This window comes from Megalobrama amblycephala, linkage group LG19 (genome assembly GCF_018812025.1).
Source record: "Megalobrama amblycephala isolate DHTTF-2021 linkage group LG19, ASM1881202v1, whole genome shotgun sequence".
Classification (NCBI taxonomy): Eukaryota; Metazoa; Chordata; class Actinopteri; order Cypriniformes; family Xenocyprididae; genus Megalobrama; species Megalobrama amblycephala.
Window position 1 is genome coordinate 37,958,351 of NC_063062.1, and position 25,320 is coordinate 37,983,670.

Sequence of the window (25,320 nt, forward strand, 5' to 3'; positions counted from 1 at the left end):
TATTCTGTTTTTTTCAACAGCTGACAATCATGGCCATCCATGAAAGACAGTCTCCTTGGCTTCAGATTTCCTCTGGTTTATATCGTACAAGTAAAGTACAAGTAGGCCTACCTGAAGTTTGTACTTATACAGTTGATTAAATGCACTTAAATACATTTCCACCTCTGGATTTTTGTATCTTGTGATGATTTAAAACTTGCTCTTTTATTAGTTATTATCACTGCTTGTAACAACTGAAATAAACCTGTATAAGAGATAGTATCATGGGACTGTGGACATACTATTTTTGTAACCTATATGCTGATGTATTTATAGATTGTTGAAGGCTGCTTTGTTTTATCCTTACGTTACTGCACAAAACGTGCTTATAAAAACATTATAAACTGTTATGAAAAGGTAAACACCTGAAATGTATGCATATGTTAATGCAACACAGAAACTATCAAGCTGTTTGTTTTCAAGCTTTTATTAACAGAAACTAGGGAGTGTTAATGGGTTAAACAAATTACTGTGATTTTTTTTTTGTCTTTTTTTTTTTAATTCATAAAAAGGCATAAATGTTATAGCCTACTTTGTGCACAACAAATTGGACTTTAGGGCTTTGACATTGCTGGAAGAGGAGATAGTGCCCAAATAACATTTCAAGTCTTGGCAAAAAAATAATAAAAAGAGGTTTAACAGACAAACATTTACACTTATGTATAAAAAAAACGTGGCTAGAAAAATAAATAGATTTATAAGAAAATACCTGTCTTTTAGATTTTTATTAAAGTTATATAATCCAAATAATACATCAATAATACATAAAACAAAATGTATTCCAAAAAATAGCTACATGAACATGAAGGGATAGACTTACAAAAATAGCATAGAGATTTACTATGATTTTTTGTGAATCGTCCTAATGTTCTAACGGACGTCGGACAAAGTTCATTTTCAGCCAATCACAGCGAGGCACCTCTCACTCTTATCCAATGAAAACGATTGACAGTGTAGTCCCGCCCATTCACGCGTTTCCTAGGAAGTGAATGTTTTACACACACTTTGCAGTCGATTCAAAGCGTGATTGCAGTGGTATGTATTTATATTTATATCAGTATCATATAATATTAACCCTTTTACAGACTACATAGGATGTTTTCTGTGCAGGTTCTGTTGGATCTTGTAGAAAGCGTGTTTATTTCATTATATAAGCACATCCATGTCACTCACGCTGCTCGAGAGAGAATTACACTTCATTTAAGAAAGTGATTAATATGTTATGATTGCACCTGCCAGCTCATACATTTCCAGAATCTGCATTAATATTAGACATCATTTGCATCTTATAGCTTTATCTGATTACCATAATCATTAATTTCACTCAAATTCAAGTATGATTATCAAAAGTGTGTGTGTAGGGTTAGGGTCAGGTGTAGGTATGCATATATACACACAATTTCTTTTTCTTTTTTTTTCTTTTTTTCTTTTTTTACTTTTTTATGTAGATTTTATTCACCCTGCTTCTTTAACAAAATGGAAGTCAACAGGACAGGAAGATCCTTCCTCATAACCGGTGGAGGAGGTTATTTTGGATTCCGGTAAGATTTTATGACATCTTTACAATCTTTTTGTCTTATTTTCCACATAACCCTAATATCAGTCATATTACCTACACTAACCACTAGATGGCGCCATCACACTACAGTAGATCCCAACCCTGTTGGAGACCCTACAAAAGAACACATTTTTACGCCCTTGTCTTACACAACCATTTCAGGTCTTTCATTACTCTACGAATGAGATCTGATTCTCATTTGGCCTATTGTTCTTATCATTTTTGAATGTGTATTAAGTACAGTAAATTAATGCATGTGTTTAAAAACAGTGGGGCCCAAAAGTCTATGTGATCAAAAGTGAAATGCGTCTGAAATCTCATACTTCTCTAGTATATAGTAGGTGAAAAACAGTATGCGACCAAAGAAGTATGTCAGAATTCACAGTACTCATAAAAGAGTCTGCAAAAAGTATTGCGATGACTTACTACTTCTGGTGAGATTCTGAAGTGTGCATTAGATGGACGTTGCATTGACACCCTTAAGTTGTATGTGAACTGAACTGAGCTGGATGATGACATCACTGTTTACTCCAGTGCTGATATAGATAACTAAATTAATAACTATTGATTCTTACATCGGAATGAATCAATACTGAATTTACTTAAGATGGATACTGACACCATTTTCTTTAAGAGCTGCTGTGCAGCCAAAATTATATACCCGTTATCACTGTAAAGCTGCTTTAACACAATCTGCGTTGTAAAAAGCGCTATATAAATAAAGGTGACTTGACACTTGAGGCCACGGGAGAGGATTTGTGAATGGCAGTGAAGCGACGCAACTGACGCTGGTAGGTCACATGATAATGACAACATGCCGAATGTAGTAGGTCCGGTGTGGTGAGAAATCGAGTCCCCCTCAGGAATCGGGTCTCCTTTAGGATCCCATAACATTCATACTAAAAGAACTTTCTTACTTATTCAAAATAAGGACTTACTCAAGAGTATGTGATTTTAGACGCAGTCTAGCATTTTTCCAATTTAATATAAGCTAAAACTTGAGTTGACATGATTTTAGAAGTTTGCTAAATATTGCACAATTGTCTTCATCATTTGACATACTTTTTCACATTTTTTCACAATAATAAAAAAACCACACATTTTCCAACTTTATAATTATTATGGAATTGCTTGGATTTGTAATTCTTATTTTGTTTTTAATATTATTAACATTATGATTACTTCAGAATTTAAATTTTTGCAATGTCATCAAAGATGTTTGTTTTTCTTTCTTCAGTCGAAAAGAAATGAAGGTTTTTGAGGAAAACATTCAGGATTTTTCTCCATATAGTGGACTTCACTGGGGTTCAACGGGTTGAAGGTCCAAATGTCAGTTTCAGTGCAGCTTCAAAGAGCTCTACATGATCCCAGACGAGGAATAAGAGTCTCATCTAGAGAAACCATTGCTCATTTTCTAAGAAAAATAAAATTATATATGTTTTAACCACAAATGCTCATCTTGCACTGCTCTGCAATGCGCCACGCATGACGTAATCATGTTGGAAAGCTCACGCGTGATGTATCATGTTAGGGCGAAAAACTCATCTCATTTTCTCCCCCAACTTCAAAATCGTCCAACATCATTTTTTTACCTTTTTTTTGTAAAGGTCATTTGACTTAGCTTTTGCAAGTTCGCTTTGTAAACACTAGATCGGTACTTCCACCTACGTCACACTTGACCTTTCCAACATGATTACGTCATGCATGGAGCATCACAGAGCAGTGCAAGATGAGCATTTGTGGTTAAAAAGTATATAAATTAAATTTTTTTAGAAAATGGCAGATGTTTTCTCTAGATAAGACTCTTATTCCTCGTCTGGGATCATGTAGAGCTCTTTGAAGCTGGACTGAAACTGACATTTGGACCTTCAACCCGTTGAACCCCAGTGAAGTCCACTATATGGAGAAAAATCCTGGAATGTTTTCCTTAAAATTTCTTTTTGACTGAAGAAAGAAAGACATGAACATCTTTGATGACATGGGGGAGAGGATTTTAATTCTGAAGTGAACTAATCCTTTAAATCTAGTTTATCATAGACCATGGGTTTGTTTTGATGTTTTATTGTAATCAGCAAAAATAATTCAGTGTTTTTCAGCTAATGCTGAAAAAAGTTAATAATTAAAAGCATTTCACAGCTTGACTGGTAGCTGACGGCGTAGATCTCTTTGTAAATGTGATTTCTCTTTCAGTCTCGCCTGTGCTCTCCTCAAAACCTCCTCAAACATCGTGCTGTTTGATGTGATTCCCCCGAGCCAAGAGCTGCCCGCGGGTATCGCATTCACACAGGCAGATATCCGTGATTACGCACAGGTGGAAGAAGCCGTCCGAGGCGCGCACTGCGTGTTCCACATCGCCTCCTATGGGATGTCAGGACGGGAGCAGCTCAACTGGAAACTCATTGAAGAAGTGAACATAAAGGGAACGGAGAACATCCTCAGGGCTTGCGTGGCACACGGCGTCCCCCGACTTGTCTACACCAGCACCTTTAATGTAGTGTTCGGCGGTCAGGAGATTAAGAACGGTGATGAAAGTCTGCCTTACTTGCCCTTGCACCTGCACCCTGATCACTACTCCAGGACTAAGTCTATAGCAGAGATGCAGGTGTTAAAAGCAAACGGTTCACAGCTGAATAACAGCGCAGGTGTGCTACGCACTTGTGCCCTGCGTCCAGCTGGGATATACGGCCCCGGGGAGCAACGGCACCTGCCCAGGATAGTTAGTTACATTGAGAAGGGGATCTTTAGGTTTGTGTACGGAGATCCTGATAGTCTTGTGGAGTTTGTTCATGTGGATAATCTGGTGTCCGCGCACCTGTTAGCCGCCGAGGCGTTGACTGAAAAGCGTCAGCACCGGGCCGCCGGTCAGCCCTATTTCATCTCTGATGGACGGCCTGTCAACAACTTTGAGTTTTTCAGGCCTCTGGTGGAGGGTTTGGGATACTCGTTCCCCACGCTTCGACTGCCCATTTCGCTCATTTATCTCTTTGCATTTCTGACTGAGATGGTTCACCATGTCGTGGGGCGGATCTATAACTTCCAGCCCCTGCTGACCCGTACTGAGGTCTACAAGACGGGCGTCACGCATTATTTCAGTATGCGTAAGGCACGAGAAGAGCTGGGATACGAGCCTAAACAGTATGACCTGGAAGATGTTGTGCAATGGTTTCGAGGCAGAGGTCACGGGAAAAAGCACAGCCGGTCGTCAATTAGGAAACTAATTTTAGATGTTGTTTTGGTGGTTGCTTTTGCTGCTGTGCTTCTCTCCTGCCTTCCAGTTGTGGGAGAATGAAATGTGCCTTATGTGAGATTTATAACTGATTTGTTAATTAAAACATGCATGTTCATATTAATGTACATGAGGGATGTTAAATTGTACAATGTTGGACGGAGACAGTCGTGTACACAAATAAGCTAAACCTGATCTTTTTTTTTTTTTTTTTCCACTCGTGGAAGAACAGTGTCTTTCCTCAAAGGTTTAGGGTAAATTCATTTTAAATGATTGCCCTCATTAACATAAAAAGTATTTGTTTGTAGTTTACAACAATATTAAAATACTTTTTGGACAGACTGACTGTATTTGCTATTTCTGATGTATGCTAACCATTTGAGATCATACAAATGCTTTAATTTTTTTCAGTACTAGTTATTATCAGTAAAACATTTTGATGTAAAATAGATTTTTATTGTCTCAAAAGCACTAAAGCTGAACAAAACTTGATGATCATTTTCTCCAGCATGATTTGAGATCCAAAGAGCAGCTTGAGTTTCAGTGGAAGCAGGAAAATCTGAACGTCAAAGAATCACATGATCAGTGTCACTTATTTACTTACATTTGATTAGTCATGTAGAAAAGATATTTTTCTTTTTGCACCATATCTTACCTCATAATTTACTCACCCCCATGTCATCCAAGATGTTTACGTCTTTCTTTCTTCAGTCGAAAAGAAATTTTGAGGAAAACATTCCAGGATTTTTCTCCATATAGTGGACTTCACTGGGGTTCAACGGGTTGAAGGTCCAAATGTCAGTTTCAGTGCAGCTTCAAAGAGCTCTACATGATCCCAGACGAGGAATAAGAGTCTTATCTAGAGAAACCATCTGCCATTTTCTAAAAAAAATAAACATTTATATACTTTTTAACCACAAATGCTCATCTTGCACTGCTCTGCGATGTGTCACGTCATGCATGACGTAATCACGTTGGAAAGGTCATACGTGACAAAAACTCATTTTCTCCTCCAACTTCAAAAATCATCTGACATCGTTGTTTTACCTTTTTTTGTAAAGGCTGTTTGACTTGGTTTTTGCACACTCGCTTTGTAAACACTTGCTCGGTACTTCCGCCTACATCACGCATGACCTTTCCAACATGATTACGTAATGCGTGGTGCATCACAGAGCAGTGCAAGATGAGCATTTGTGGTTAAAAAGTATATAATGTTTATTTTTTACGAAAATGAGCGATGGTTTCTCTAGATAAGACTCTTATTCCTCGTCTGGGATCATGTAGAGCTCTTTGAAGCTGCACTGAAACTGACATTTGGACCTTCAACCCGTTGAACCCCAGTGAAGTCCACTATATGGAGAAAAATCCTGAAATGTTTTCCTCAGAAACCTTAATTTCTTTTTGACTGAAGAAAAGAAAGACATAAACATCTTAGATGACATGGGGGTGAGTAAATTATCAGGAAATTTGAATGCTGAAGTGAACTAATCCTTTAAAGTGCATTTATGCATTAGACAGTTTTATTCAAAGAAACAAACATTGCATACATATGATCAATTCATGCATATGCTTATATTATTCATATAGGCTAGGTATTGTGTAAAAGGTAATAATGTCATTGTATAGAAAACATATCAATCATGTTCTCAGCTGTCTCAGATGGACACGTTCCTCTAACCACAAACAAATGCAAAGTCTTCATTATATCTATTGTTTTAGTTGTTCAACCCAAACCATTTTTCTCAACTTGAAAAGTGTGCTTGCGTTTAAAGCTGTCTCAAGTGTCAAAATGCAAGCCACTGTATTTTATTGTGATGGAAAATATATGTTAGAGACAATAGCTTTTGTCTCTGATGCACAATGAAATGTTTAGGATCTGCCCTTCCCCCAGATTCAATTCACACATTCACTGACCTGCTGTACATGCATGATAGCACTGTTGAAACTACCTGGGAAATACATTTTACAAACCATATACAGAGACATGCACATGGGTATTTCTTTAATACTCATTATATTCCCCCAGCTCAATAGCATAAAGAGTTGCTGCTTGTTTAAAGTTTAGAGATGCACATTTTAGTTTTTAATTATTTTCAGAGGGCTGGTCTACGTGGTTAAATCTTTAATCTGGCCCGCTGGATGAAAGTGGACACACATAGGCTCTCCAAAGGACTTTTTTTCAGGATTCTGCTCCCCCTTGCTGAGTTGCTCTCTATCATTGTTTCGCTCCGGCATTAACCACATTCCAGAGCGCCGCAGCGCCGCTCGTGTCCCTCCGCGCATTCCTCTCACACAATCTAGTCCCAAATGCATCGTTTGATAAACGCATTCTCGTTCGTCTCCGCAACTCAACATCTCTCCAGATTGACTCAAAACTCTCGGTGCGTAATTTTACGCGAGGTGAAATCTCTGTAAACAAGTTTACAGAAACAATCACGAAAAATCAAAGCGAGAAAATTCCTCCGCGCAGCGCGCCATTGACTGTAAAGACCTTTCAACTTTACAAAAACTGAAATTGACAAACGTTCTCTTGTGTGGAAACTTTGTAACGACGACTGTATCGCCACGAATCGACATACGGGGATCATGTATCGTGACGAAACGACTGCGCTGGACTAAGTAAGCGCGAACAGTCAGCGATGGCTCGCCTGAGGCGGCGTTTTTCCGTGTAAAATGCAGTTTGTGTTGTAGTTGACTAGTGCTCCGCGCGCTCCCCCGTTCAGCCTCCCTTAACTCGCCGCGCGACATGGAAGAATATGACGAGGAACCGGGGCGCAGAGCGAGCAAACTGATGGAAAACCTCTCCATATATGACGTTTATCAGGATGGGATGTACGGGGAGCCGAACCCCGAGATGGAGAAAAGTAAGCGAATGAATGGCAGCTCCGGGAACAAAGTCTACGGCGCGGCTCCCGTGCGCTCCGTCAATGGAAACCGACCCTCAGTGCCTTTGGATTTCTGTTCTCCGCAAAGGGAAGCGGTTTACCCCGATCCCGACGCGTACTGCACCAAATCCGAAGTTGCCTTGCCGTGTTACAGCGGCGCGTCGGACCGTCTCAGGAGATACGCGCACGCGGAGGTGCAAGGACACCGGTACAGCACTGGCTGCGCCTATGACGGGCTTGTTTTGGGAAAACAGGTGCCCGTTCCGGGCGCGAGGAGCAACAGCTTATGCATGGCCAGTCCCGACGGCAGGTACGCGGCCACAAGCCCGCGCACCAGCCTGGCTTCGACTCACTCGTCGCAGGATCAGAGCAAACACACCAGCCCGAGGTCGAGTATCAGCAGCCCGCGCTCCAGCCTGGTGTCACCCGGACAGGAGAAGTACTGCGAGGGGAACAGCGTGATCAGCCCCCGGTCTAGTTACGCGAGCACGGCCAGCGACACCAGCAAACACTCCAGCCCCCGAACCAGCCTCACCAGCTACGACTGCGGGAGCAAACCGAGCAGCAACCGAACCAGCGGCATCAGCATGGGCTACGACCAGCGGCACATCAGCCCCAGGTCGAGCACCACGAGCCCGCGCTCCAGCTACTCCGACTCGCGTTTCACGCCTGCGGGGAACCACGACCCGGAGAGCGCTGCGGTGCACGGCATCCCCAGCATCTGCATCCAGGACGGCGGTGCGCGACCCAACTGCGTGGTCAGTCCCCGGTCGAGCATCTCCAGCCACAGCTCCAGGAGCTCGCGTAGCTCCCGGGGATCGATGAGCGCCTATCCCGAGCTCCAGCTTCCTTTGCCGGAGGACGCGCTGCTGCAGGACTTCACGGAGCCAAACGGCCTCCACAACAACCGCGTCCATCTCCAAACGTTTCCCGAGCCTCAACAGCAGAATTCAGATGTCAACATCGCGTTTAGCTACGGCAAAGCGGGCGCCGGGGGGCAGCGCTTCAAGCTGCCGTACCAGGTCACTCCATCCCGGGACAGCGGCCCCAGTCAGGCGGAGCGGCGCCTGGAGGCCCTCACTCTGGAGCTGGAGAAAGAGCTCGAGATGCACATGAAAAAGGAATATTTTGGTGAGTAGATTCAGATTCACTTCTTATTAGTTTAGTGCACATACTCTTAAAAATAAAGGGTTTTTCAAAGTGTTGCCATAGAAGAACCATTTTGGGGTTCCCAAAGAACCCTTTATCTTGTGCATTTTACCCAAATAACCTTTGATCTTGTGCATTTTACTTAAAGAACTTTTTTATCTTGTGCATTTTACCGAAAGAACCTTTTATGGTTCCATGGATGTTAAAGGTTCTTCATTGAAACATCAATGTTATGGATGTTAAAGAACCTTTATTTCCATGTTCTGGAGACATCAGCTTTGTTTTTGTCCTAGCAGGTACTCTTGAGTTCATAAAAACGTGGATTATTTTGAATAAACCTTTCCCAAATTGTTGGTGGAAAGTCATGTTCACACCTTGACACACGCAAACACTCTTTACCAGAGCAGCACAGAGCAGCCTTTGTGTTGGACTCATTAAAGTATCATTAGAGTGTGGGAAAACAGGTGTAAATCATGTTTTGTCAATGAATCAGTGTGCTTTCAGGACAAAAGGGTTTATTCTTGAGCACTTTATATGTCTGACATTATGATTATCTTTGAGCTGTTTAAATCATCATTAATCCAGACCTTTTTTTACCCAAAGGCGGCATGCAAAAGATTCCCAAAACCTGGATCATATCGCAAGGCATGTTGTAACATATCAGGCTAATGGCTGTGTCGTTTTATTCATTAGTGCAGTTTTAATGCTCAGATGTTGCTGAAGCATATGAATTATTAACTTTATTCTGGTTATTTCTCCTAAACTTCCAATGGAGAAAAGAGTAGCTGGAGACTATTGTTGGAGAAACAATTGAGATCCTGCACTCTAAAAAACAACTCAAGTTGGGTTGAAAATGGACAAACCCAGCGATTGGGTTAAATGTTTTTATTTAGTTTTATTTAACTCAACTATTGTTAAAAATTACTGTATTGCTTGCTTAAAATGAACTGAAATTATGTTGGAAATTAACATTAATTAATGTTTAATAAATGAACATTTAGTATTAAGTTTAATGGATAATAATTAAACAATAAACATTTATTAAATTGCTTATATCTAGTAATTAAGTGTCTGATTTTTAATTTCCAACATATTTTGGGTTCATTTTAAACCAGACATATAGTCATTTTTAATCAATAGTTGGGTTAAATAAAACTGTCCAGCAGGTTGGGGCAAACATTTAACCCAATCGCTGGGTTTGTCCATTTTCAACCCAACTTGGGTTGTTTTTAACCTAGTGTGCAGGTAGATTTTGTTGAATTTAATCTGCTGACAGTATTATAGTCATAGTTTTTGTTTGTTTATTTGTTTAATGTGTTGTTTTGATAAAAACACAAGTTTTGCACCCGACTCACAGGCAGGTTGGCACATGGTGCCAAGTGAACTACGAACTTTGGCTAAACACCGCAGTAACTGGGTGATCTGGCTCGTTTTGCATTGTAACCAGCTGATTGCTGATTGGTTTTGGTCACACCGGGCAGCAGCGGTAGACCAATCACAACAAACCCTGCTGGTATCCCAACTGGCACTGCCCAAAAAGGACATTGTAGTTGGTGAGCAGACAAACAGGGTTCTTAGCGGCATGTTTTTGGCCCGGACCTGGACGGAAAAAGGCCAGTCTTCAGAGAGTACATACTTTGTCTCCCAGTTTGAACGCCACTTCCTGCCAGTGTCCTTCCAAGTCCTGAACATCAACAGAAATGTTCTTTAGAGGCATGTGAGCGTGTGTTTTTTTTCTTGGGGAAATCCTAATTTGTGATTTGGCGGAACTAGCATTGGTTTAGCGGAGGTGAAATACAGCAGCAGAGCAGATAAATTGCATTTAAAATCTCTTTAAACCATAAAACTCCCATTTCCTGCTGTGTTGACTAGAATTTAAACTAGATTTATTTTGCATGATTTAAAGGATAAGTTCACTTCAGAATTAAAAGTTCCTGATAATTTACTCAGCCCCATGTCATCCAAGATGTTTATGTCTTTCTTTCTTCAGTTGAAAAGAAATGAAGGTTTTTGAGGAAAACATTCCAGGATTTTTCTCCATATATTGGACTTCACTGGGGTTCAACGGGTTGAAGGTCCAAATGTCAGTTTCAGTGCAGCTTCAAAGAGCTCTACATGATCCCAGACAAGGAATAAGGGTCTTATCTAGAGAAACCATCGCTCATTTTCTAAAAAAAATAAAAATTTATATGCTTTTTAACCACAAATGCTCGTCTTGCACTGCTCTGCGATGCGTAATCATGTTGGAAAGGTCAAGCGTGGCGTATGCGAAAGGATGCAAAAATGATCTCATTTTCTCCTCCAACTTCAAAATTGTCCGACATCGTTGTTTTACCTTTTTTTTTTTTTTATAAAGGCCGTTTGATTTAGTCTTTGCTCGTTCGCTTTGTAGACACTGGATCTGTACTTCCGCCTATATCATGCGTGACCTTTCCAACATGATTACGTAATGTTTGGTGCATTGCAGAGCAGTGCAAGACGAGCATTTGTGGTTAAAAAGTATATCATTTTTTATTTTTTTTAGAAAATGGCCGATGGTTTCTCTAGATAAGACTCTTATTCCTCGTCTGGGATCATGTAGAGCTCTTTGAAGCTGCACTGAAACTGACATTTGGACCTTCAACCCGTTGAAGTCCACTATATGGAGAAAAATCCTGGATTGTTTTAATCAAAAACCTTAATTTCTTTTCGACTGAAGAAAGAAAGACATAAACATCTTGACATGGGGGTGAGTAAATTATCAGGAAATTTTAATTCAGAAGTGAACTAATCCTTTTAAGGAATTTAAGGAATCATTCATGTCTGGAGCACAAATGCTGCTGGTCAAGTTACACACTTAAGTTTAATATTTATGCTGAATTCGGATACTAGTATACTACTCATACTATTTTTACCATATCTAGTATGTGGTTGCGTATTCAGCACTAGTGTTTGTTCAGATCATTAACCCTAGATATGAGCAATAGTAATTGTGATGATTGCTTAGTAAACACCACTAAAAACTACTCCATGAGCTAGATTGACTTTAACAACGTTCATCTTTTCAAGTGATCAAGTAGGGCTCACGAACAAGCTTTAGGTCTGTTGTTGTGACTGTTTCATTTTTTGTGTCTCTGTAGTAACCGTGTTTTGTTTCTGCTGCTGCTTGGAAACACATTTGTACAGGTTTAGCTGCACAAAGTCTAGAGATGGAGGTATGACTGTGTTTTTGCCTCTGAGAAGCAGGTGATGTTTTTTACTGCATGCCGAACCCTCTTTAGTCTGCATTAGTCTGCGAGCAAGAGCGAGCCCTCGCCGTTACCGTGACAACAGCTCCCTTAAAATCAATCTCACCGGGTATTCGTCGTGATGTGTCTTTCTGCACTCTTAAAGGGTTAGTTCAACTAAAAATGAAATAGTTTTCTCATCGTCGTGTCATTCCAAACATGCATCAGAATCGTCTCACTGCTGTCAATCTCCTAAAAGGACCGAACTGCACTATAATCCGCTGTATTTGCCCCAAAAGAGGTCAGAAATATAAGTTATCAGTGATCTTTCCCTCTGCTGCAGCTCTCAAATCTCATTTGTGACATGCAAGAACCAATGCATTTTGGTATTACTGACATTAAACCGTGCACCATGCACCATATTTGAACATGCATGGAGTTATGGCAGAGGGAAAGATTATCAGCGAGTTATCAGAAAACTTAAAAATATAGTGCATTTATGGACTGCTTTTATGGTACTTTTCTGAGATCAAATGCCCTTGATCATTGCGTGCTTTTTTGCATAGAAAATAATACATGGTTGTAACAACATGAGGTTGAGTAAATGATGGCAAAATGTTCATTTTGGGTGACCTGTTCCTTTAAAGTGTCAAAAAATGTGTATGTTTGAGCATACAAGGAGTTTTCTGAGGGAGGCATAGTTGTATTTCTTTGTATAAGGTCTACTAAATGTAGCCTACACTACCATGCACCCTTCAAAGTGCTCACTTTAAGTGTTCTGCCCTACAGACTGAGTTTGATTGGCCTCGAATTTTAGATTTTGATTGGCTAATATTGCTTTTTTCCTTCACTAGTTTACGCTAGCCCCTTTCACACAGTAATCCTGGTAAAATTACTGTAAAATTACCAGAACGACTTTGCTTAATACACAAATATGCTGTTCACACAAGCAAGGGCGTTCAGGCTTTTTACCGTTAAGAGACCATTCACACATCAGCACCAAAATACCACTAAATTCTCAAATGATCTTTAAAAGCTGTGCCAATGGTCAAAGATGTCCATTTAGTGCATATTTACATAGAAAAACTATTAAAAAGCAGCGGTGCTCACTGTAAACAGTGAAGAATAATCATGTCATCTCCATAAGAACTTCTTACATCATGCATTCGGACCTCACACATGATCTCTTAGGGTGTGTTCACACTTGGCTTGTTTGGTTTGATTAAAACGAACCCTGGTGAGATTGCTTTGTTAATGCAGTTCATTGGAATAAGTGTGAACGCTGCCATCCGAACCCAACTAAGTGGACCAAGACCACTGAAAAGATGGGTCTTAGTCCTTTTCCAAGCAAACTTTGGTGCAGTTTGAATAAAATATAAACACAACACGGATCAAAAACATGTAAACGAAGCAAAAGCGAGACATGATGTCACAAGATGCGACCCTAAAAAGGACAGAATACTCAAACACACCTGTTTTTTCTCATCATAGTCGCAATGTTGACCATCACAATTCGGTACAGGCGTCAGAACCGCGTCTCCTCGCAGCAGATTTTCGTTTGTGTGTGTGATGGAGGGGTTCCTGGCGCTGGTTTGACTCCTTTACATATTTTATAAGCTCTTCATGAGTTCTCACCTGGTCAAAATACCTACCATCATATGTAGACTAAAAAATGCTGGGTTAAAAACAACCCAAGTTGGGTTAAATATGGACAAACCCAATGATTGGGTTGTTTTTGTTAAATGTTTGACCCAATCTGCTGGGTAGTTTTTTTTAACTCAACTATTGTTTAAAAATGACTGTACTGCTCCATTAAAATGAACCCAAAATTGGTTGGAAATTAACTTTTATTAATAAGTTTAATGAATAATAATTAAACAATAAATATTTATTAAATTGCTTATTAATAAATGTTCATCTTTTGATTATTATTGTTTCCTCTAGTAGTTATGTGTCTGATTTTTAATTTCCAACCTATTTTGGGTTCATTTTAAGCCAGACTTATAGTCATTCTTAATCAATAGTTGGGTTAAATAAAACTGCCCAGCACGTCAGGCAAACATTTAACCTAACTGCTGGGTCAAAACAACCCAATCGCTGGGTTTGTCCATATTTAACCCAACTTGGGTTGTTTTTAACCCAGCATTTTTTAGAGTGTAGGCTACGTGCATTCAACAGGTGCATTTATCCCAGCACACAACATTGATTTGGATGCTCGATAAGTACTGTTGTGAAATATACGTCATAAAATCCAACAAATCAGCTTCGGTATTTTTAGGTTCGCTGTTAAAAATGCCAGTGTGAACACTAAGTGGACCAGGACTAAACAAACGAAGCAAACCGAGCTACAAGTTTGAACACATCCTTAATGATAGTTTACTGGTAATTTACTAATAAAGACTATGTGTGTGAAAGGGGCTGATGTTTGCTGAAAAAATGGTGCAAATAAGACAAAATTGCAAGGAATCACAAATAATGCAGGATTGGTTGAGTGTGCATTCATTCTTGCGATCGCAGTGTCTTGGAGAGCCTGGTTAGGCTGGCGGTTCAGCTGCAGACTCTTGGCACAGACTGTTTGTCTCTGCAGCCAGACACAGCTGCTGGGGGTCAACACTGATCACCTGCTTAGAATAACAATGATCTTAGTCCGCACATGTGCACACAAACACGCACAAAACACGCTGCAACACTCCAAACTGAGCTTTCTCAAAGTAATCTTCTCCTGAGAAGAGCTGGATATTTGCTGGCACCATTTTCGCCTGCTTTTGTGCTGAATCAGCTGACCTCTGACCTCCATGTATCCACACAGGCACTCGGGATTCAGGGTCTGGTTTAAAATAAACACAGAATGAGACTTTGTTAGCTGCTGTTTCCGCTCTTGTTTTTTGCTGAAAGTCTAGCTGCACCTTGTTTTTCCAACATTTTGGTTTGGTGCAAAAGAAATGCAACAATTCTGTAATTTTGAGTTCTGAATGCATGACCTTGTTCAGTGTGTTTGGCGTTTTTTAGAGTTTTTTCAAACCAGCCCTGACTGATTCTGACTGTTGTCCAAACAGAACAATCGGAAAGCAGCATCATCTTTGACCTGGTGTAAATCAAAGCGTTGAAAGCAATGCTCTCCACCTCTATCTGGAGGAGACTGTTATCAGCCAGAGAGGAAGGAGTTGACGTTCTTGAGCCGTAGAGGAAGTGGTACCACTGTGTACCAGGTGAGAGGAGTACATCTTGTTGAGTTGCCAACCCTCCTCATTACATGTGTATCTCTCACTGCTGTTCACACTCAGAAAAATACTGCCTTGTATTGAGTGGCAAATACTATCTAGTTATTGGTGTTTTAAACCAAGCATCATTACTATTGCTTATACTTACACTCTTAAAAATAAAGTCCCCAAAGAACCTTTCAGGGAACTTAAAAGAACCATTTCTTCTTAGTGTGAAGAACATTTTAATTCTAAATATGGAAGCTTGTGAATAAAAAATAAAAAGGGTATAATTGTCACTTTTTATCTAGCAATTCTGACTTTTTTCTCAGAATTGTGTGATATAAACTCACAATTGTGAGTTATAAAGTCAGAATTGAATGATATAAAGTCAGAATTGAGAGATATAAAGTCAGAATTGAATTATATAAAGTCAGAATTGTGAGATATAAAGTCAGAATTGAATGATATAAAGTCAGAATTGAATGATATAAAGTCAGAATTGTGAGATATAAAGTCAGAATTGAATGATATAAAGTCAGAATTGTGAGATATAAAGTCAGAATTGTGAGATATAAAGTCAGAATTGAATGATATAAAGTCAGAATTGTGAGATATAAAGTCAGAATTGAATGATATAAAGTCAGAATTGTGAGATATAAAGTCAGAATTGCGAGATATAAAGTCAGAATTGAATGATATAAAGTCAGAATTGTGAGATATAAAGTCAGAATTGCGAGATATAAAGTCAGAATTGAATGATATAAAGTCAGAATTGAATGATATAAAGTCAGAATTGTGAGATATAAAGTCAGAATTGCGAGATATAAAGTCAGAATTGAATGATATAAAGTCAGAATTGAATGATATAAAGTCAGAATTGAATGATATAAAGTCAGAATTGTGAGATATAAAGTCAGAATTGAATGATATAAAGTCAGAATTGAATGATATAAAGTCAGAATTGCACGATATAAAGTCAGAATTGTGAGATATAAAGTCAGAATTGTGAGATATAAAGTCAGAATTGAATGATATAAAGTCAGAATTGAATGATATAAAGTCAGAATTGAATGATATAAAGTCAGAATTGTGAGATATAAAGTCAGAATTGAATGATATAAAGTCAGAATTGAATGATATAAAGTCAGAATTGTGAGATATAAAGTCAGAATTGAATGATATAAAGTCAGAATTGAATGATATAAAGTCAGAATTGTGAGATATAAAGTCAGAATTGTGAGATATAAAGTCAGAATTGTGAGATATAAAGTCAGAATTGAATGATATAAAGTCAGAATTGAATGATATAAAGTCAGAATTGTTATAAAGTCAGAATTGTTATGAAGTTAGAATTGAACGATATAAAGTCAGAATTGTTATAAAGTCAGAATTGAATGATATAAAGTCAGAATTGTGAGATATAAAGTCAGAATTGTTATAAAGTCAGAATTGCACGATATAAAGTCAGAATTGTTATAAAGTCAGAATTGTTATAAAGTCAGAATTGCATGATATAAAGTCAGAATTGTGAGTTATAAAGTCAGAATTGTGAGATATAAAGTCAGAATTGAATGATATAAAGTCAGAATTGTGAGATATAAAGTCAGAATTGTGAGATATAAAGTCAGAATTGAATGATATAAAGTCAGAATTGAATGATATAAAGTCAGAATTGAATGATATAAAGTCAGAATTGAATGATATAAAGTCAGAATTGAATGATATAAAGTCAGAATTGTGAGATATAAAGTCAGAATTGAATGATATAAAGTCAGAATTGAATGATATAAAGTCAGAATTGAATGATATAAAGTCAGAATTGAATGATATAAAGTCAGAATTGTGAGATATAAAGTCAGAATTGAATGATATAAAGTCAGAATTGAGTGATATAAAGTCAGAATTGTGAGATATAAAGTCAGAATTGTTATAAAGTCAGAATTGTTATGAAGTTAGAATTGAATGATATAAAGTCAGAATTGTGAGATATAAAGTCAGAATTGCACGATATAAAGTCAGAATTGTTATAAAGTCAGAATTGCATGATATAAAGTCAGAATTGCCAGTTTATATCTTGCAATTATGAGTTTATAACTCACAATTCTGACTTTAATATTAGTCGCTTTGGATAAAAGCATCTGCCAAATGCATGAATCTAAATAAACGTTTTTCCACCTTTCTCTTTTGATTGTGGGGTGAAATATGACCCAGGCATTTCTTGATAATTTTCTTGAAAGTCACCCTTTTAGTTACTGACTACAAGAATATTCAACATTGGGTTACACTGACCCAGCACTGGGTAGGAATGTGAGTGGGCTCATCATTTGTATTGACAGTAAACATGACTCAGCACCTGAGTCAAATTATTAAAATAACCCAATAAAATGACCCAACAGGCTGAACCCAAAAAATAACCCTGCATGTTTTCGAGTGTGTGACTCTGGTTAGGTGAGGAAAAAACGAGTCAGCCGCACCAAATGACAGTCAGTCTGAAACGAGGATTAACAGCGTGTTCAGTGTGATTCATGCTGCTACAGTCAGCTGAACATGTTAATTAGTCACCGCTGGTTCATTGTTCATGAGGGTTGTTCAGTTTATATACCAATAGCTGTGAAATTTCGTAATTTCATGTTCTGTAAAACACAATCCTTTAAGTTAAATGTTTCCAGTTCACATATAGCCTTGCTGGAGGTTTTCTTTAACATTTTCATCCAGCTTATTTTGTTTGTTACTTTTATATTATTTATACTTTTATATTATTTTATTTATTATTTTTATATTATTTATATTTTATATTTATATTATTTATACTTGTATTTAATATTAATTTTTTCAAATTTTTCACATTTATTTTTTTTTTTTTTAAGCTGTTCAATGGAAATACTGTTAAAAAGCCTTTTTTTGTAAAATTTATCAAGTGATTTATTTTATTATTATTGATTTATTTTATATATATATATATATATATATATATATATATATATATATATATATATATTGACCATCATAATCATTATATTTATATTTAATTAATTTATACTTTTATTTAATATTTATTTATTTTATAAAATTTATTATTGATTGATTTATTATAATTTATTTTTATATATAAAATATATATAAAAATAGATAAATAGATAAATAAATATATATATATATATAATGATTTATTATAATTATCAATATTGACCATTATAATCATGGCATTTTTATTTTATTTATATTTATATAATTTATACTTTTATTTAATATTTATCTATTTATATCACATTTTTAAAATATATTTTTATTTGTTTTTTAGTTTAACGACAAAGTTCAAAGGAAAATACTTTTTTTGTTTAAAAAAAAAATCAATAATTGCATGATGTTTCCAAAGTCAATTGGTAATTGTGTTAAATAACTGTGATCTCAGTATAGACCATTGCAGTCATGATTATGATTTTTTGCTATATTTAAGCAGCCCTTCATTTGACCTCTTAGTTTGGGGTGAATAATGTGTTTTTGTGTGCAGAAGTTATGGATGTTTATGCAGCCACACCTCTCAGCCGTAAAGCCGGGACTTTCTCAAACACGATTAGATCAGAAGTGCTGGATTCTGGTACATGAAATTCCCTCTCGATGATGCTATAATTATCCTGACGAGTTAACCATTAAGTCTCCGAGAGTTTATCTGATGAGAGTTTCTCCCCCAGAGCCTGTTATCACACGCACACATGGGTTTTATGTTAATTAAGCTTTTAAGAGAGTTTTTCTTAAATCATTAAGGTCTGAATGCATTTCCTGCCTTATCAAAGAACCGTTTTGTGGTTTGGAGACTGGATTTCTCGAAACACTGACTTCAGTTATCAGAATATTGTTGCTGGGAAGGATCGTGTGTGGTGCGTCACGTTTGTTTGCCCGTTCGTCAGTGTCAGATGTTGTCCTGTCGGCGCGGCGACCTCAGCGTGACCATGTCTAGGTGTTGACCGTGGCCCCGGTGTGGAATGTGACCCCAGCGGAGGCCGTCTTGTGCGTGACACTGCAGGCATTAATGCTGCTGACTCACTCTCCCATGATGCCGAGCGCTTCCTGTGTAGCTAGAGTGAACAATGACCGATGAGTTTTTAAACTTAAGTCACTCTAATTTCTGTAACCTTTATTTAGCACTACACATTAAAACAAGCACATTTCTAATAACTTAATTCATGTGTTTTGTTTGTTTTGGCATTTTCCCAGATGTAAATAACATTTCACTCTTTCTCATCGAACCATATCACAAAGTCTGAACTGTTTTCAAAGACATTTTGTTTTATTCAGACTATTAGTCAACAAAAGCAGTAAGTTCAGCGCTGTCTCACGTCTAAAGATCAGTGACTGTATGTTCCTCCACACAGAATTCACACGTTTGTGCTCCTAACAGCTGTGTGTGTGTGTGTGTACTCTTCCAGGTATCTGTGTAAAGTGTGGTAAAGGTGTTTATGGAGCGAGTCAAGCGTGTCAGGCGATGGGGAACCTGTATCATACTAACTGCTTCACCTGCTGCTCCTGCGGTGAGTATACACACACACTCTCACACACACACACTGTTGTGTTTTGTGTGTCTAAAGCATGTTGTTTTGTGTTATTGGTATCGGCAGAGGTCAATTTGATCTGTGGTCCAGCAGTGACTGTACGGATCATTTTCATGAACATATTTCTAAGTAGAATTATGCATTTAGCATCTGAAACGGAAGAATTATGCATGGTAAATTGAGAATTATGCATTTAATTAAAGTTATGCATAAAAAATGGAAGACTATTAATCAGAATTATGCATCTAAAATGGGAGAAGTATTTAATTATAATTATGCATGGAAATGGAAAAAAATGCATTTAATTTGAATTATGCATCTAAAAATGAAGAATTATGTATTTAATCAGAATTATGCATGGTAAAAAATTATGCATTTAATCAGAATTTTGCATCTAAAATTGAAAAATTATGCATGTAATTAGAATTATGTGTGGAAAATGGAAAAATTAAGCATTTAATTAGAATTATGCATGGAAAATGGACAAATTATGCATTTATTTAATGTAATGCATGGAGAATCAAAGAATTATGCATTAAATTATACATCTAAAATGAGAGAATTATGATTTAATTAGAATTATGCATCTAAAATGGCAGAATTATGCACTTAATTCGAATTTTGCGTGGGAAAATTATGCATTTAATCAGAATTTTGCATCTAAAGTGGAAGAATTGTGCATTTAATTAGAATTATGTGTGGAAAATGGAAAAATTATGCATTTAATTAGAATTTTGCATCTAAAATTGAGGAATTGTGCATTTAATCAGAAATATGCATGGAAAAATTGTGCATTTAATTAGAATTTTGCATCTAAAGTGGAAGAATTTAATTAGAATTATGTGTGGAAAATGAAAAAAAAAATTAATTTGAATTTTGCATGGAAAATGGAAAAAATATGCATTTAAAGTTATCCATGAAAAATGGAAGACTTATGCATTTAATTAGAATTATGCATAGAAAATGGAAAAATTTGCATTTAATTAAAGTTATGCATGGAAAATCAAAGAATTATGTGTCTATTTAGAGTTATGCATCTAAAATGTAGGTTTTGTAATATAGTTAAGTTTAGTTTGCATGACAAAAATGACAAACCACATGTACAGACTCACTCCTCTAAATGTTGTCCTGTAGAATAGAGCATGTTCATTTGTGTGTGTGAATGTGTTTGAGTGCGTCACGTATGGCTGATCAGTGTTTCTGTACATGGTAGCACTGTGTGTGTCTGTGTGTGTGCGGCGCAGGGCAGGTCCGTCACCTGACGCGTCCTCTGTTCTCCTGTTTCCTCTGTAAGCGAGAGAGAAATCACGGCGGTACTGTAGAGCACAACTGCTGTTCAGTTTTCTCTCTTTCATTCTCTCTTCCCCTCGCACAGATACGGTTTCCTCACGCTTTACAGCCAGTGCAGATAATTTACACGTAATGCTAGCCGTTCGCTGTACATGTATTGTTTGCCTAAAGAAAGAGGGCCAGTAAACCGGATGCGCGGCGCTGCGGTCTGGGAGGAACTGGAAGCCTCTTTTAAGGACATAATGGGTTCTTGAAGTTCACAGGAACTTTTTAGCGTGACGTTCGAGTGTGTTTGTCGATGTTTGGATTATCTGTGATGAATAAGCTGCTGTGGTTGATCTGAAGTACTTCAGTGTAATCATGAGCCACTGTGATGTTTTAAGAGGGAAGAAGATGCCACGTAAATCATCTGTTGCTTTAGAGGTTTAAAAAGAGACCGGTTCAGTGAGGGGTGTTTTCTTCATCTTATGATTGTGAAATGAGTCGACCTGGGTGGGTATACAGTATGAACAAAATCAGAAATAGTTGTATGTATGATTACCATGATGACTTAAAATGATAAATATCATTATATAGTTATTTTTGGTTGAAGTTCAACCCAAAGATTTTTTAGACATTACATAACCATGTGCTAATGACTATTTTTGTGTAATCCAGTGATATATTAGTTATCTAAATTAATTATTTTACTTATTTTAACATCGTAAGTACAAACCAAAAGATCATTTGATTCATAACAAATAACAAATGGTTAAAAACGGCTTCAAAACACTTGACTAACCATTTATTATTTTATTTTATTTAACCATTTTTTTTATTTTATTTTACTTTGCTTTAGTTTACTTTGTCATTATTTTATTTTATTTTATTTTATTTTATTTTATTTTATTTTATTATTTTATTTTATTTTATTTTATTTTATTTTATTTTATTTTACATCATGAATACAAACCAAAAGTTCATTTGATTCATAACAAATAACTAATGGTTAGTCTGACGTTAGTGTGAAAACAGTTTCAAAACACTTGACTAACCATCTATTCTATTCTATTTTATTCTATTCTATTCTGTTCTATTCTATTCTATTCTATTCTATTCTATTCTATTCTATTCTATTCTATTCTATTCTATTTACATCATGAATACAAACCAAAAGATCATTTGATTCATAACAAATGGTTAGTCTGACGTTATTGTAAAAACAGCTTCAAAACACTTGATTAACCATTTATTATTTTTATTTTATGTTATTATTTTATTTTTTATTTTATTTTATTTTATTACAAACCAAAAGATCATTTGATTCATAACAAATAGTTTGTCTGACGTTAGTGTAAAAATGGCTTCAAAACACTTGACTAACAATTTATTTTATTTTATTTTATTTTATTTTATTTTATTTTGTTTTATTTTATTACAAACCAAAAGATCATTTGATTCATAACAAATAACAAATGGTTAAAAACGGCTTCAAAACACTTGACTAACCATTTATTATTTTATTTTATTTTATTTTATTTTATTTTATTTTATTTTATTTTATTTTATTTTATTTTATTTTATTTTATTTTATTTTATTTTATATACATCATGAATACAAACCAAAAGATCATTTGATTCATAACAAATAACAAATGGTTAGTCTGACGTCAGTGTGAAAACAGCTTCAAAATGCTTGACTAACCATTTATTCTATTCTATTCTATTCTATTCTATTCTATTCTATTCTATTCTATTCTATTCTATTCTATTCTATTTACCAAAGATCATTTGATTCATAACAAATGGTTAGTCTGACGTAAGTGTAAAAAAAAAACACTTGATTAACCATTTATTATTTTTTTTTTATTACAAACCAACAGATCATTTGATTCATAACAAATAACAAATGGTTAGTCTGACGTTAGTGTAAAAAGGCTTCAAAACACTTGACTATCCATCCATCCATCATTCTATTGTTCTGTCTATCGCCCTGTTTATTTGTCTATTGTTATATCTATCTGTCTGTCGTTCTGTCTACCGTTCATTAAATCTATCATGCATTAAATCTAAATCAGTTTGAATATCCATCATTCTATCTGAACATCTATCTATGATAGACAGCGTTCTTGATGCTCTTCTGGGTGTTTTTGAGTTTCTCTCTGAGAATAATTGTGCTTTTCTGTCACGTCCGGAGCTGCACCCGCCCCGTCCTCATCAAAGAGAGAGGAATGCACTCGTTTATTCCTCCATCCCTCTCTCTCTGTGTCACGTCTCGCTGTACCAGTGCTGTATCACTCACTCACATAACCTGTTCTCATAAACACATGTGAGATGTGTGTGTTTGAGCACAGCGTGTTTCATTCCTCTCTCTTTTCTTGTCTTTCTCTCATATTTAACACAGTGAGATGTTTCTATCTGCACAAGACTTCAGTGGAGGGAAAGAGAGGAAAATATGATACAGGCAGTATATATACAGTATATATATATATAGTGAGAGAGGTCACAGAAGAACATGTGTGTGACCAGCAGGTCTGCACATGCTCTGAACCGCAGACTAAAATTCCCCTCTTTACAGTAACACACACACACTCACTCTCTACAATCTGGATGTGAATTCCCAAACATGTACATACACTCTTTGAGTGACTCATCACCTCCAGTATCCCATTATGCACTGGGCCGAACCCACCTGCAGATGATAAAGAACTGCTTGTTCTCTCGCTGTGGACAGGAGCGTGTGCGTGTGTGTGTGTGTGTGTGTGTGTGTGTGTGTGTGTGTGTGTGTGTGTGTGTCGTTCGTTCATTCAGTCGTTCCATACAACTGTTCAAAAGTTTGGGAAGGATTCTTAAATGATCTGTAAGATTTTTAAATGTTTGTAAAAGAAGTCTCTTCTGCTCACCAAGGCTGCATTTATTTGATCAAAAACACATTAAAAATAGTGAAATATTTTTACAATTTAATATAACTGTTTTCTATGTGAATAAATAGTAAAATGTAATTTATTTCTGTGATCAAAGCTGAATTTTCAGCATCATTACTCCAGTCTTCAGTGTCACATGATCCTTCAGAAATCATTCTAATATGCTGATTTTTTTCATTTCTGATTATTATAAATGTTGAAAACAGTTGGGTACAATTTTTTTCAGGATTCTTTGATTAATAGAAAGTTCAAAAGAACAGCATTTATCTGAAATAGAAATCTTATGTAACATCATAAATGTCTTTACTGTGACTTTTGATCAATTTAATGCGTTCTTGCTGAATAAAAGTATTAATTTAATTCCAAAAAAAATAAAATAAAATACAATTTAAAAAATCTTACTGATCCCAAACTTGAACGGTAGTGTATCGTTCTATCATTCCCTATTTCTATCTATAGTTTTGTTTCAAATTATGTGTTTGTATATTTATTATTCTGCTGAACATGTGGTATTTTCTGTGTTTAAATGTCTTTAGTGCTGCGCTCTGGTGTGTGTGTGCGTCTGTGAATCTTTGATTATGTTCAAGACAGATTTCCCAGAAGTCCTCAGCAGCTGTGTGTTAATGACATTGTGTCATAACACTTTAGATATGGAGTGTGTACAGGCAGTCAGTGAGAAAATCATATCAGCTTCTGAACGCTTTGACAAAGTGAGATTTCAGATTTTTCTAATAGGAGTTTATTTTCTTGTATATGAATGTATCCAGTGTTTTTTAGTGGCGATGTGCATATTCTAGAGCTTCTGGATGCCCTGAGGTTAATTTTTATGATGCTACTTTTCATTGAGGGATTATGTACCTCAATCAGAGTCGGTGCCACATTGAATTTGCCATAAAGTTAGTTGTCATATATTAGATTGTGCATCATGCTGTCATTCATTCAGATAAGAAAACATTAAAAATGCATATTTACAGAACATTTCTAGTCTCATTTTCACTTGCGTCACATATAACGACGAGTCGACGACCCTGACTGAGTTCAGTAGAGGACTGAAGATCTACATCCTCTGTGAGAGTCATGGGAAACATGCATTCTTAAGCATCTCAAGTGTAAAAATTAAATCAAAGATGCATTTAACACAGCAGACCATGGAAATTAAACTGCCCACACACTCTTCTGAGAAGAGCAGAGAAGAGATATGCATGTGCATGAAAAATGACAAAAGAGTTTTTTGGTTAATGAACCCTTTTCACATTTCTGGGGTTCTCAGAAGCAGAAATCATCATAGTTGGATAAACTTCTGTAGTGTTG

General features: G+C 36.6%; 2 protein-coding genes across 3 annotated transcripts in view; both read left to right on the top strand.

Annotated features, from left to right (window-relative positions):
- The first annotated feature begins 999 nt into the window (after positions 1–999).
- sdr42e1 (short chain dehydrogenase/reductase family 42E, member 1) lies at positions 1,000–5,187 on the top strand. 2 transcript variants are annotated; one of them, XM_048168582.1, is made up of 3 exons: positions 1,000–1,074; positions 1,488–1,580; positions 3,788–5,187. In XM_048168582.1, the coding sequence occupies exons 2-3, from the start codon at positions 1,516–1,518 to the stop codon at positions 4,884–4,886; spliced, it is 1,164 nt and encodes a 387-aa protein (XP_048024539.1). In that variant the 5' UTR covers positions 1,000–1,074; positions 1,488–1,515; the 3' UTR covers positions 4,887–5,187. The 2 variants fall into 2 exon arrangements, with proteins under 2 accessions (XP_048024539.1, XP_048024540.1); XM_048168583.1 differs by having other exon boundaries at positions 1,002–1,074; positions 1,485–1,580.
- Positions 5,188–6,720: 1,533 nt separating this feature from the next.
- LOC125254134 (WT1 interacting protein) overlaps positions 6,721–25,320 on the top strand; it is a 30,923-nt gene continuing 12,323 nt past the window's right edge. Inside the window, exons 1-2 of the mRNA XM_048168581.1 lie at positions 6,721–8,839; positions 19,694–19,795. Of these exons, the coding sequence (XP_048024538.1) occupies positions 7,570–8,839; positions 19,694–19,795 (1,372 nt within the window). The 5' untranslated portion in view covers positions 6,721–7,569. The remainder of the gene's footprint in view (positions 8,840–19,693; positions 19,796–25,320) is intronic.

Excerpts from the sequence above, each read along its gene's own strand:
- sdr42e1 (XM_048168582.1), top strand. The coding sequence starts at position 1,516 with ATGGAAGTCAACAGGACAGGAAGATCCTTCCTCATAACCGGTGGAGGA. Across the intron at positions 1,581-3,787 it reads GGAGGTTATTTTGGATTCCG|TCTCGCCTGTGCTCTCCTCA; the intron begins GTAAGATTTTAT and ends TTTCTCTTTCAG.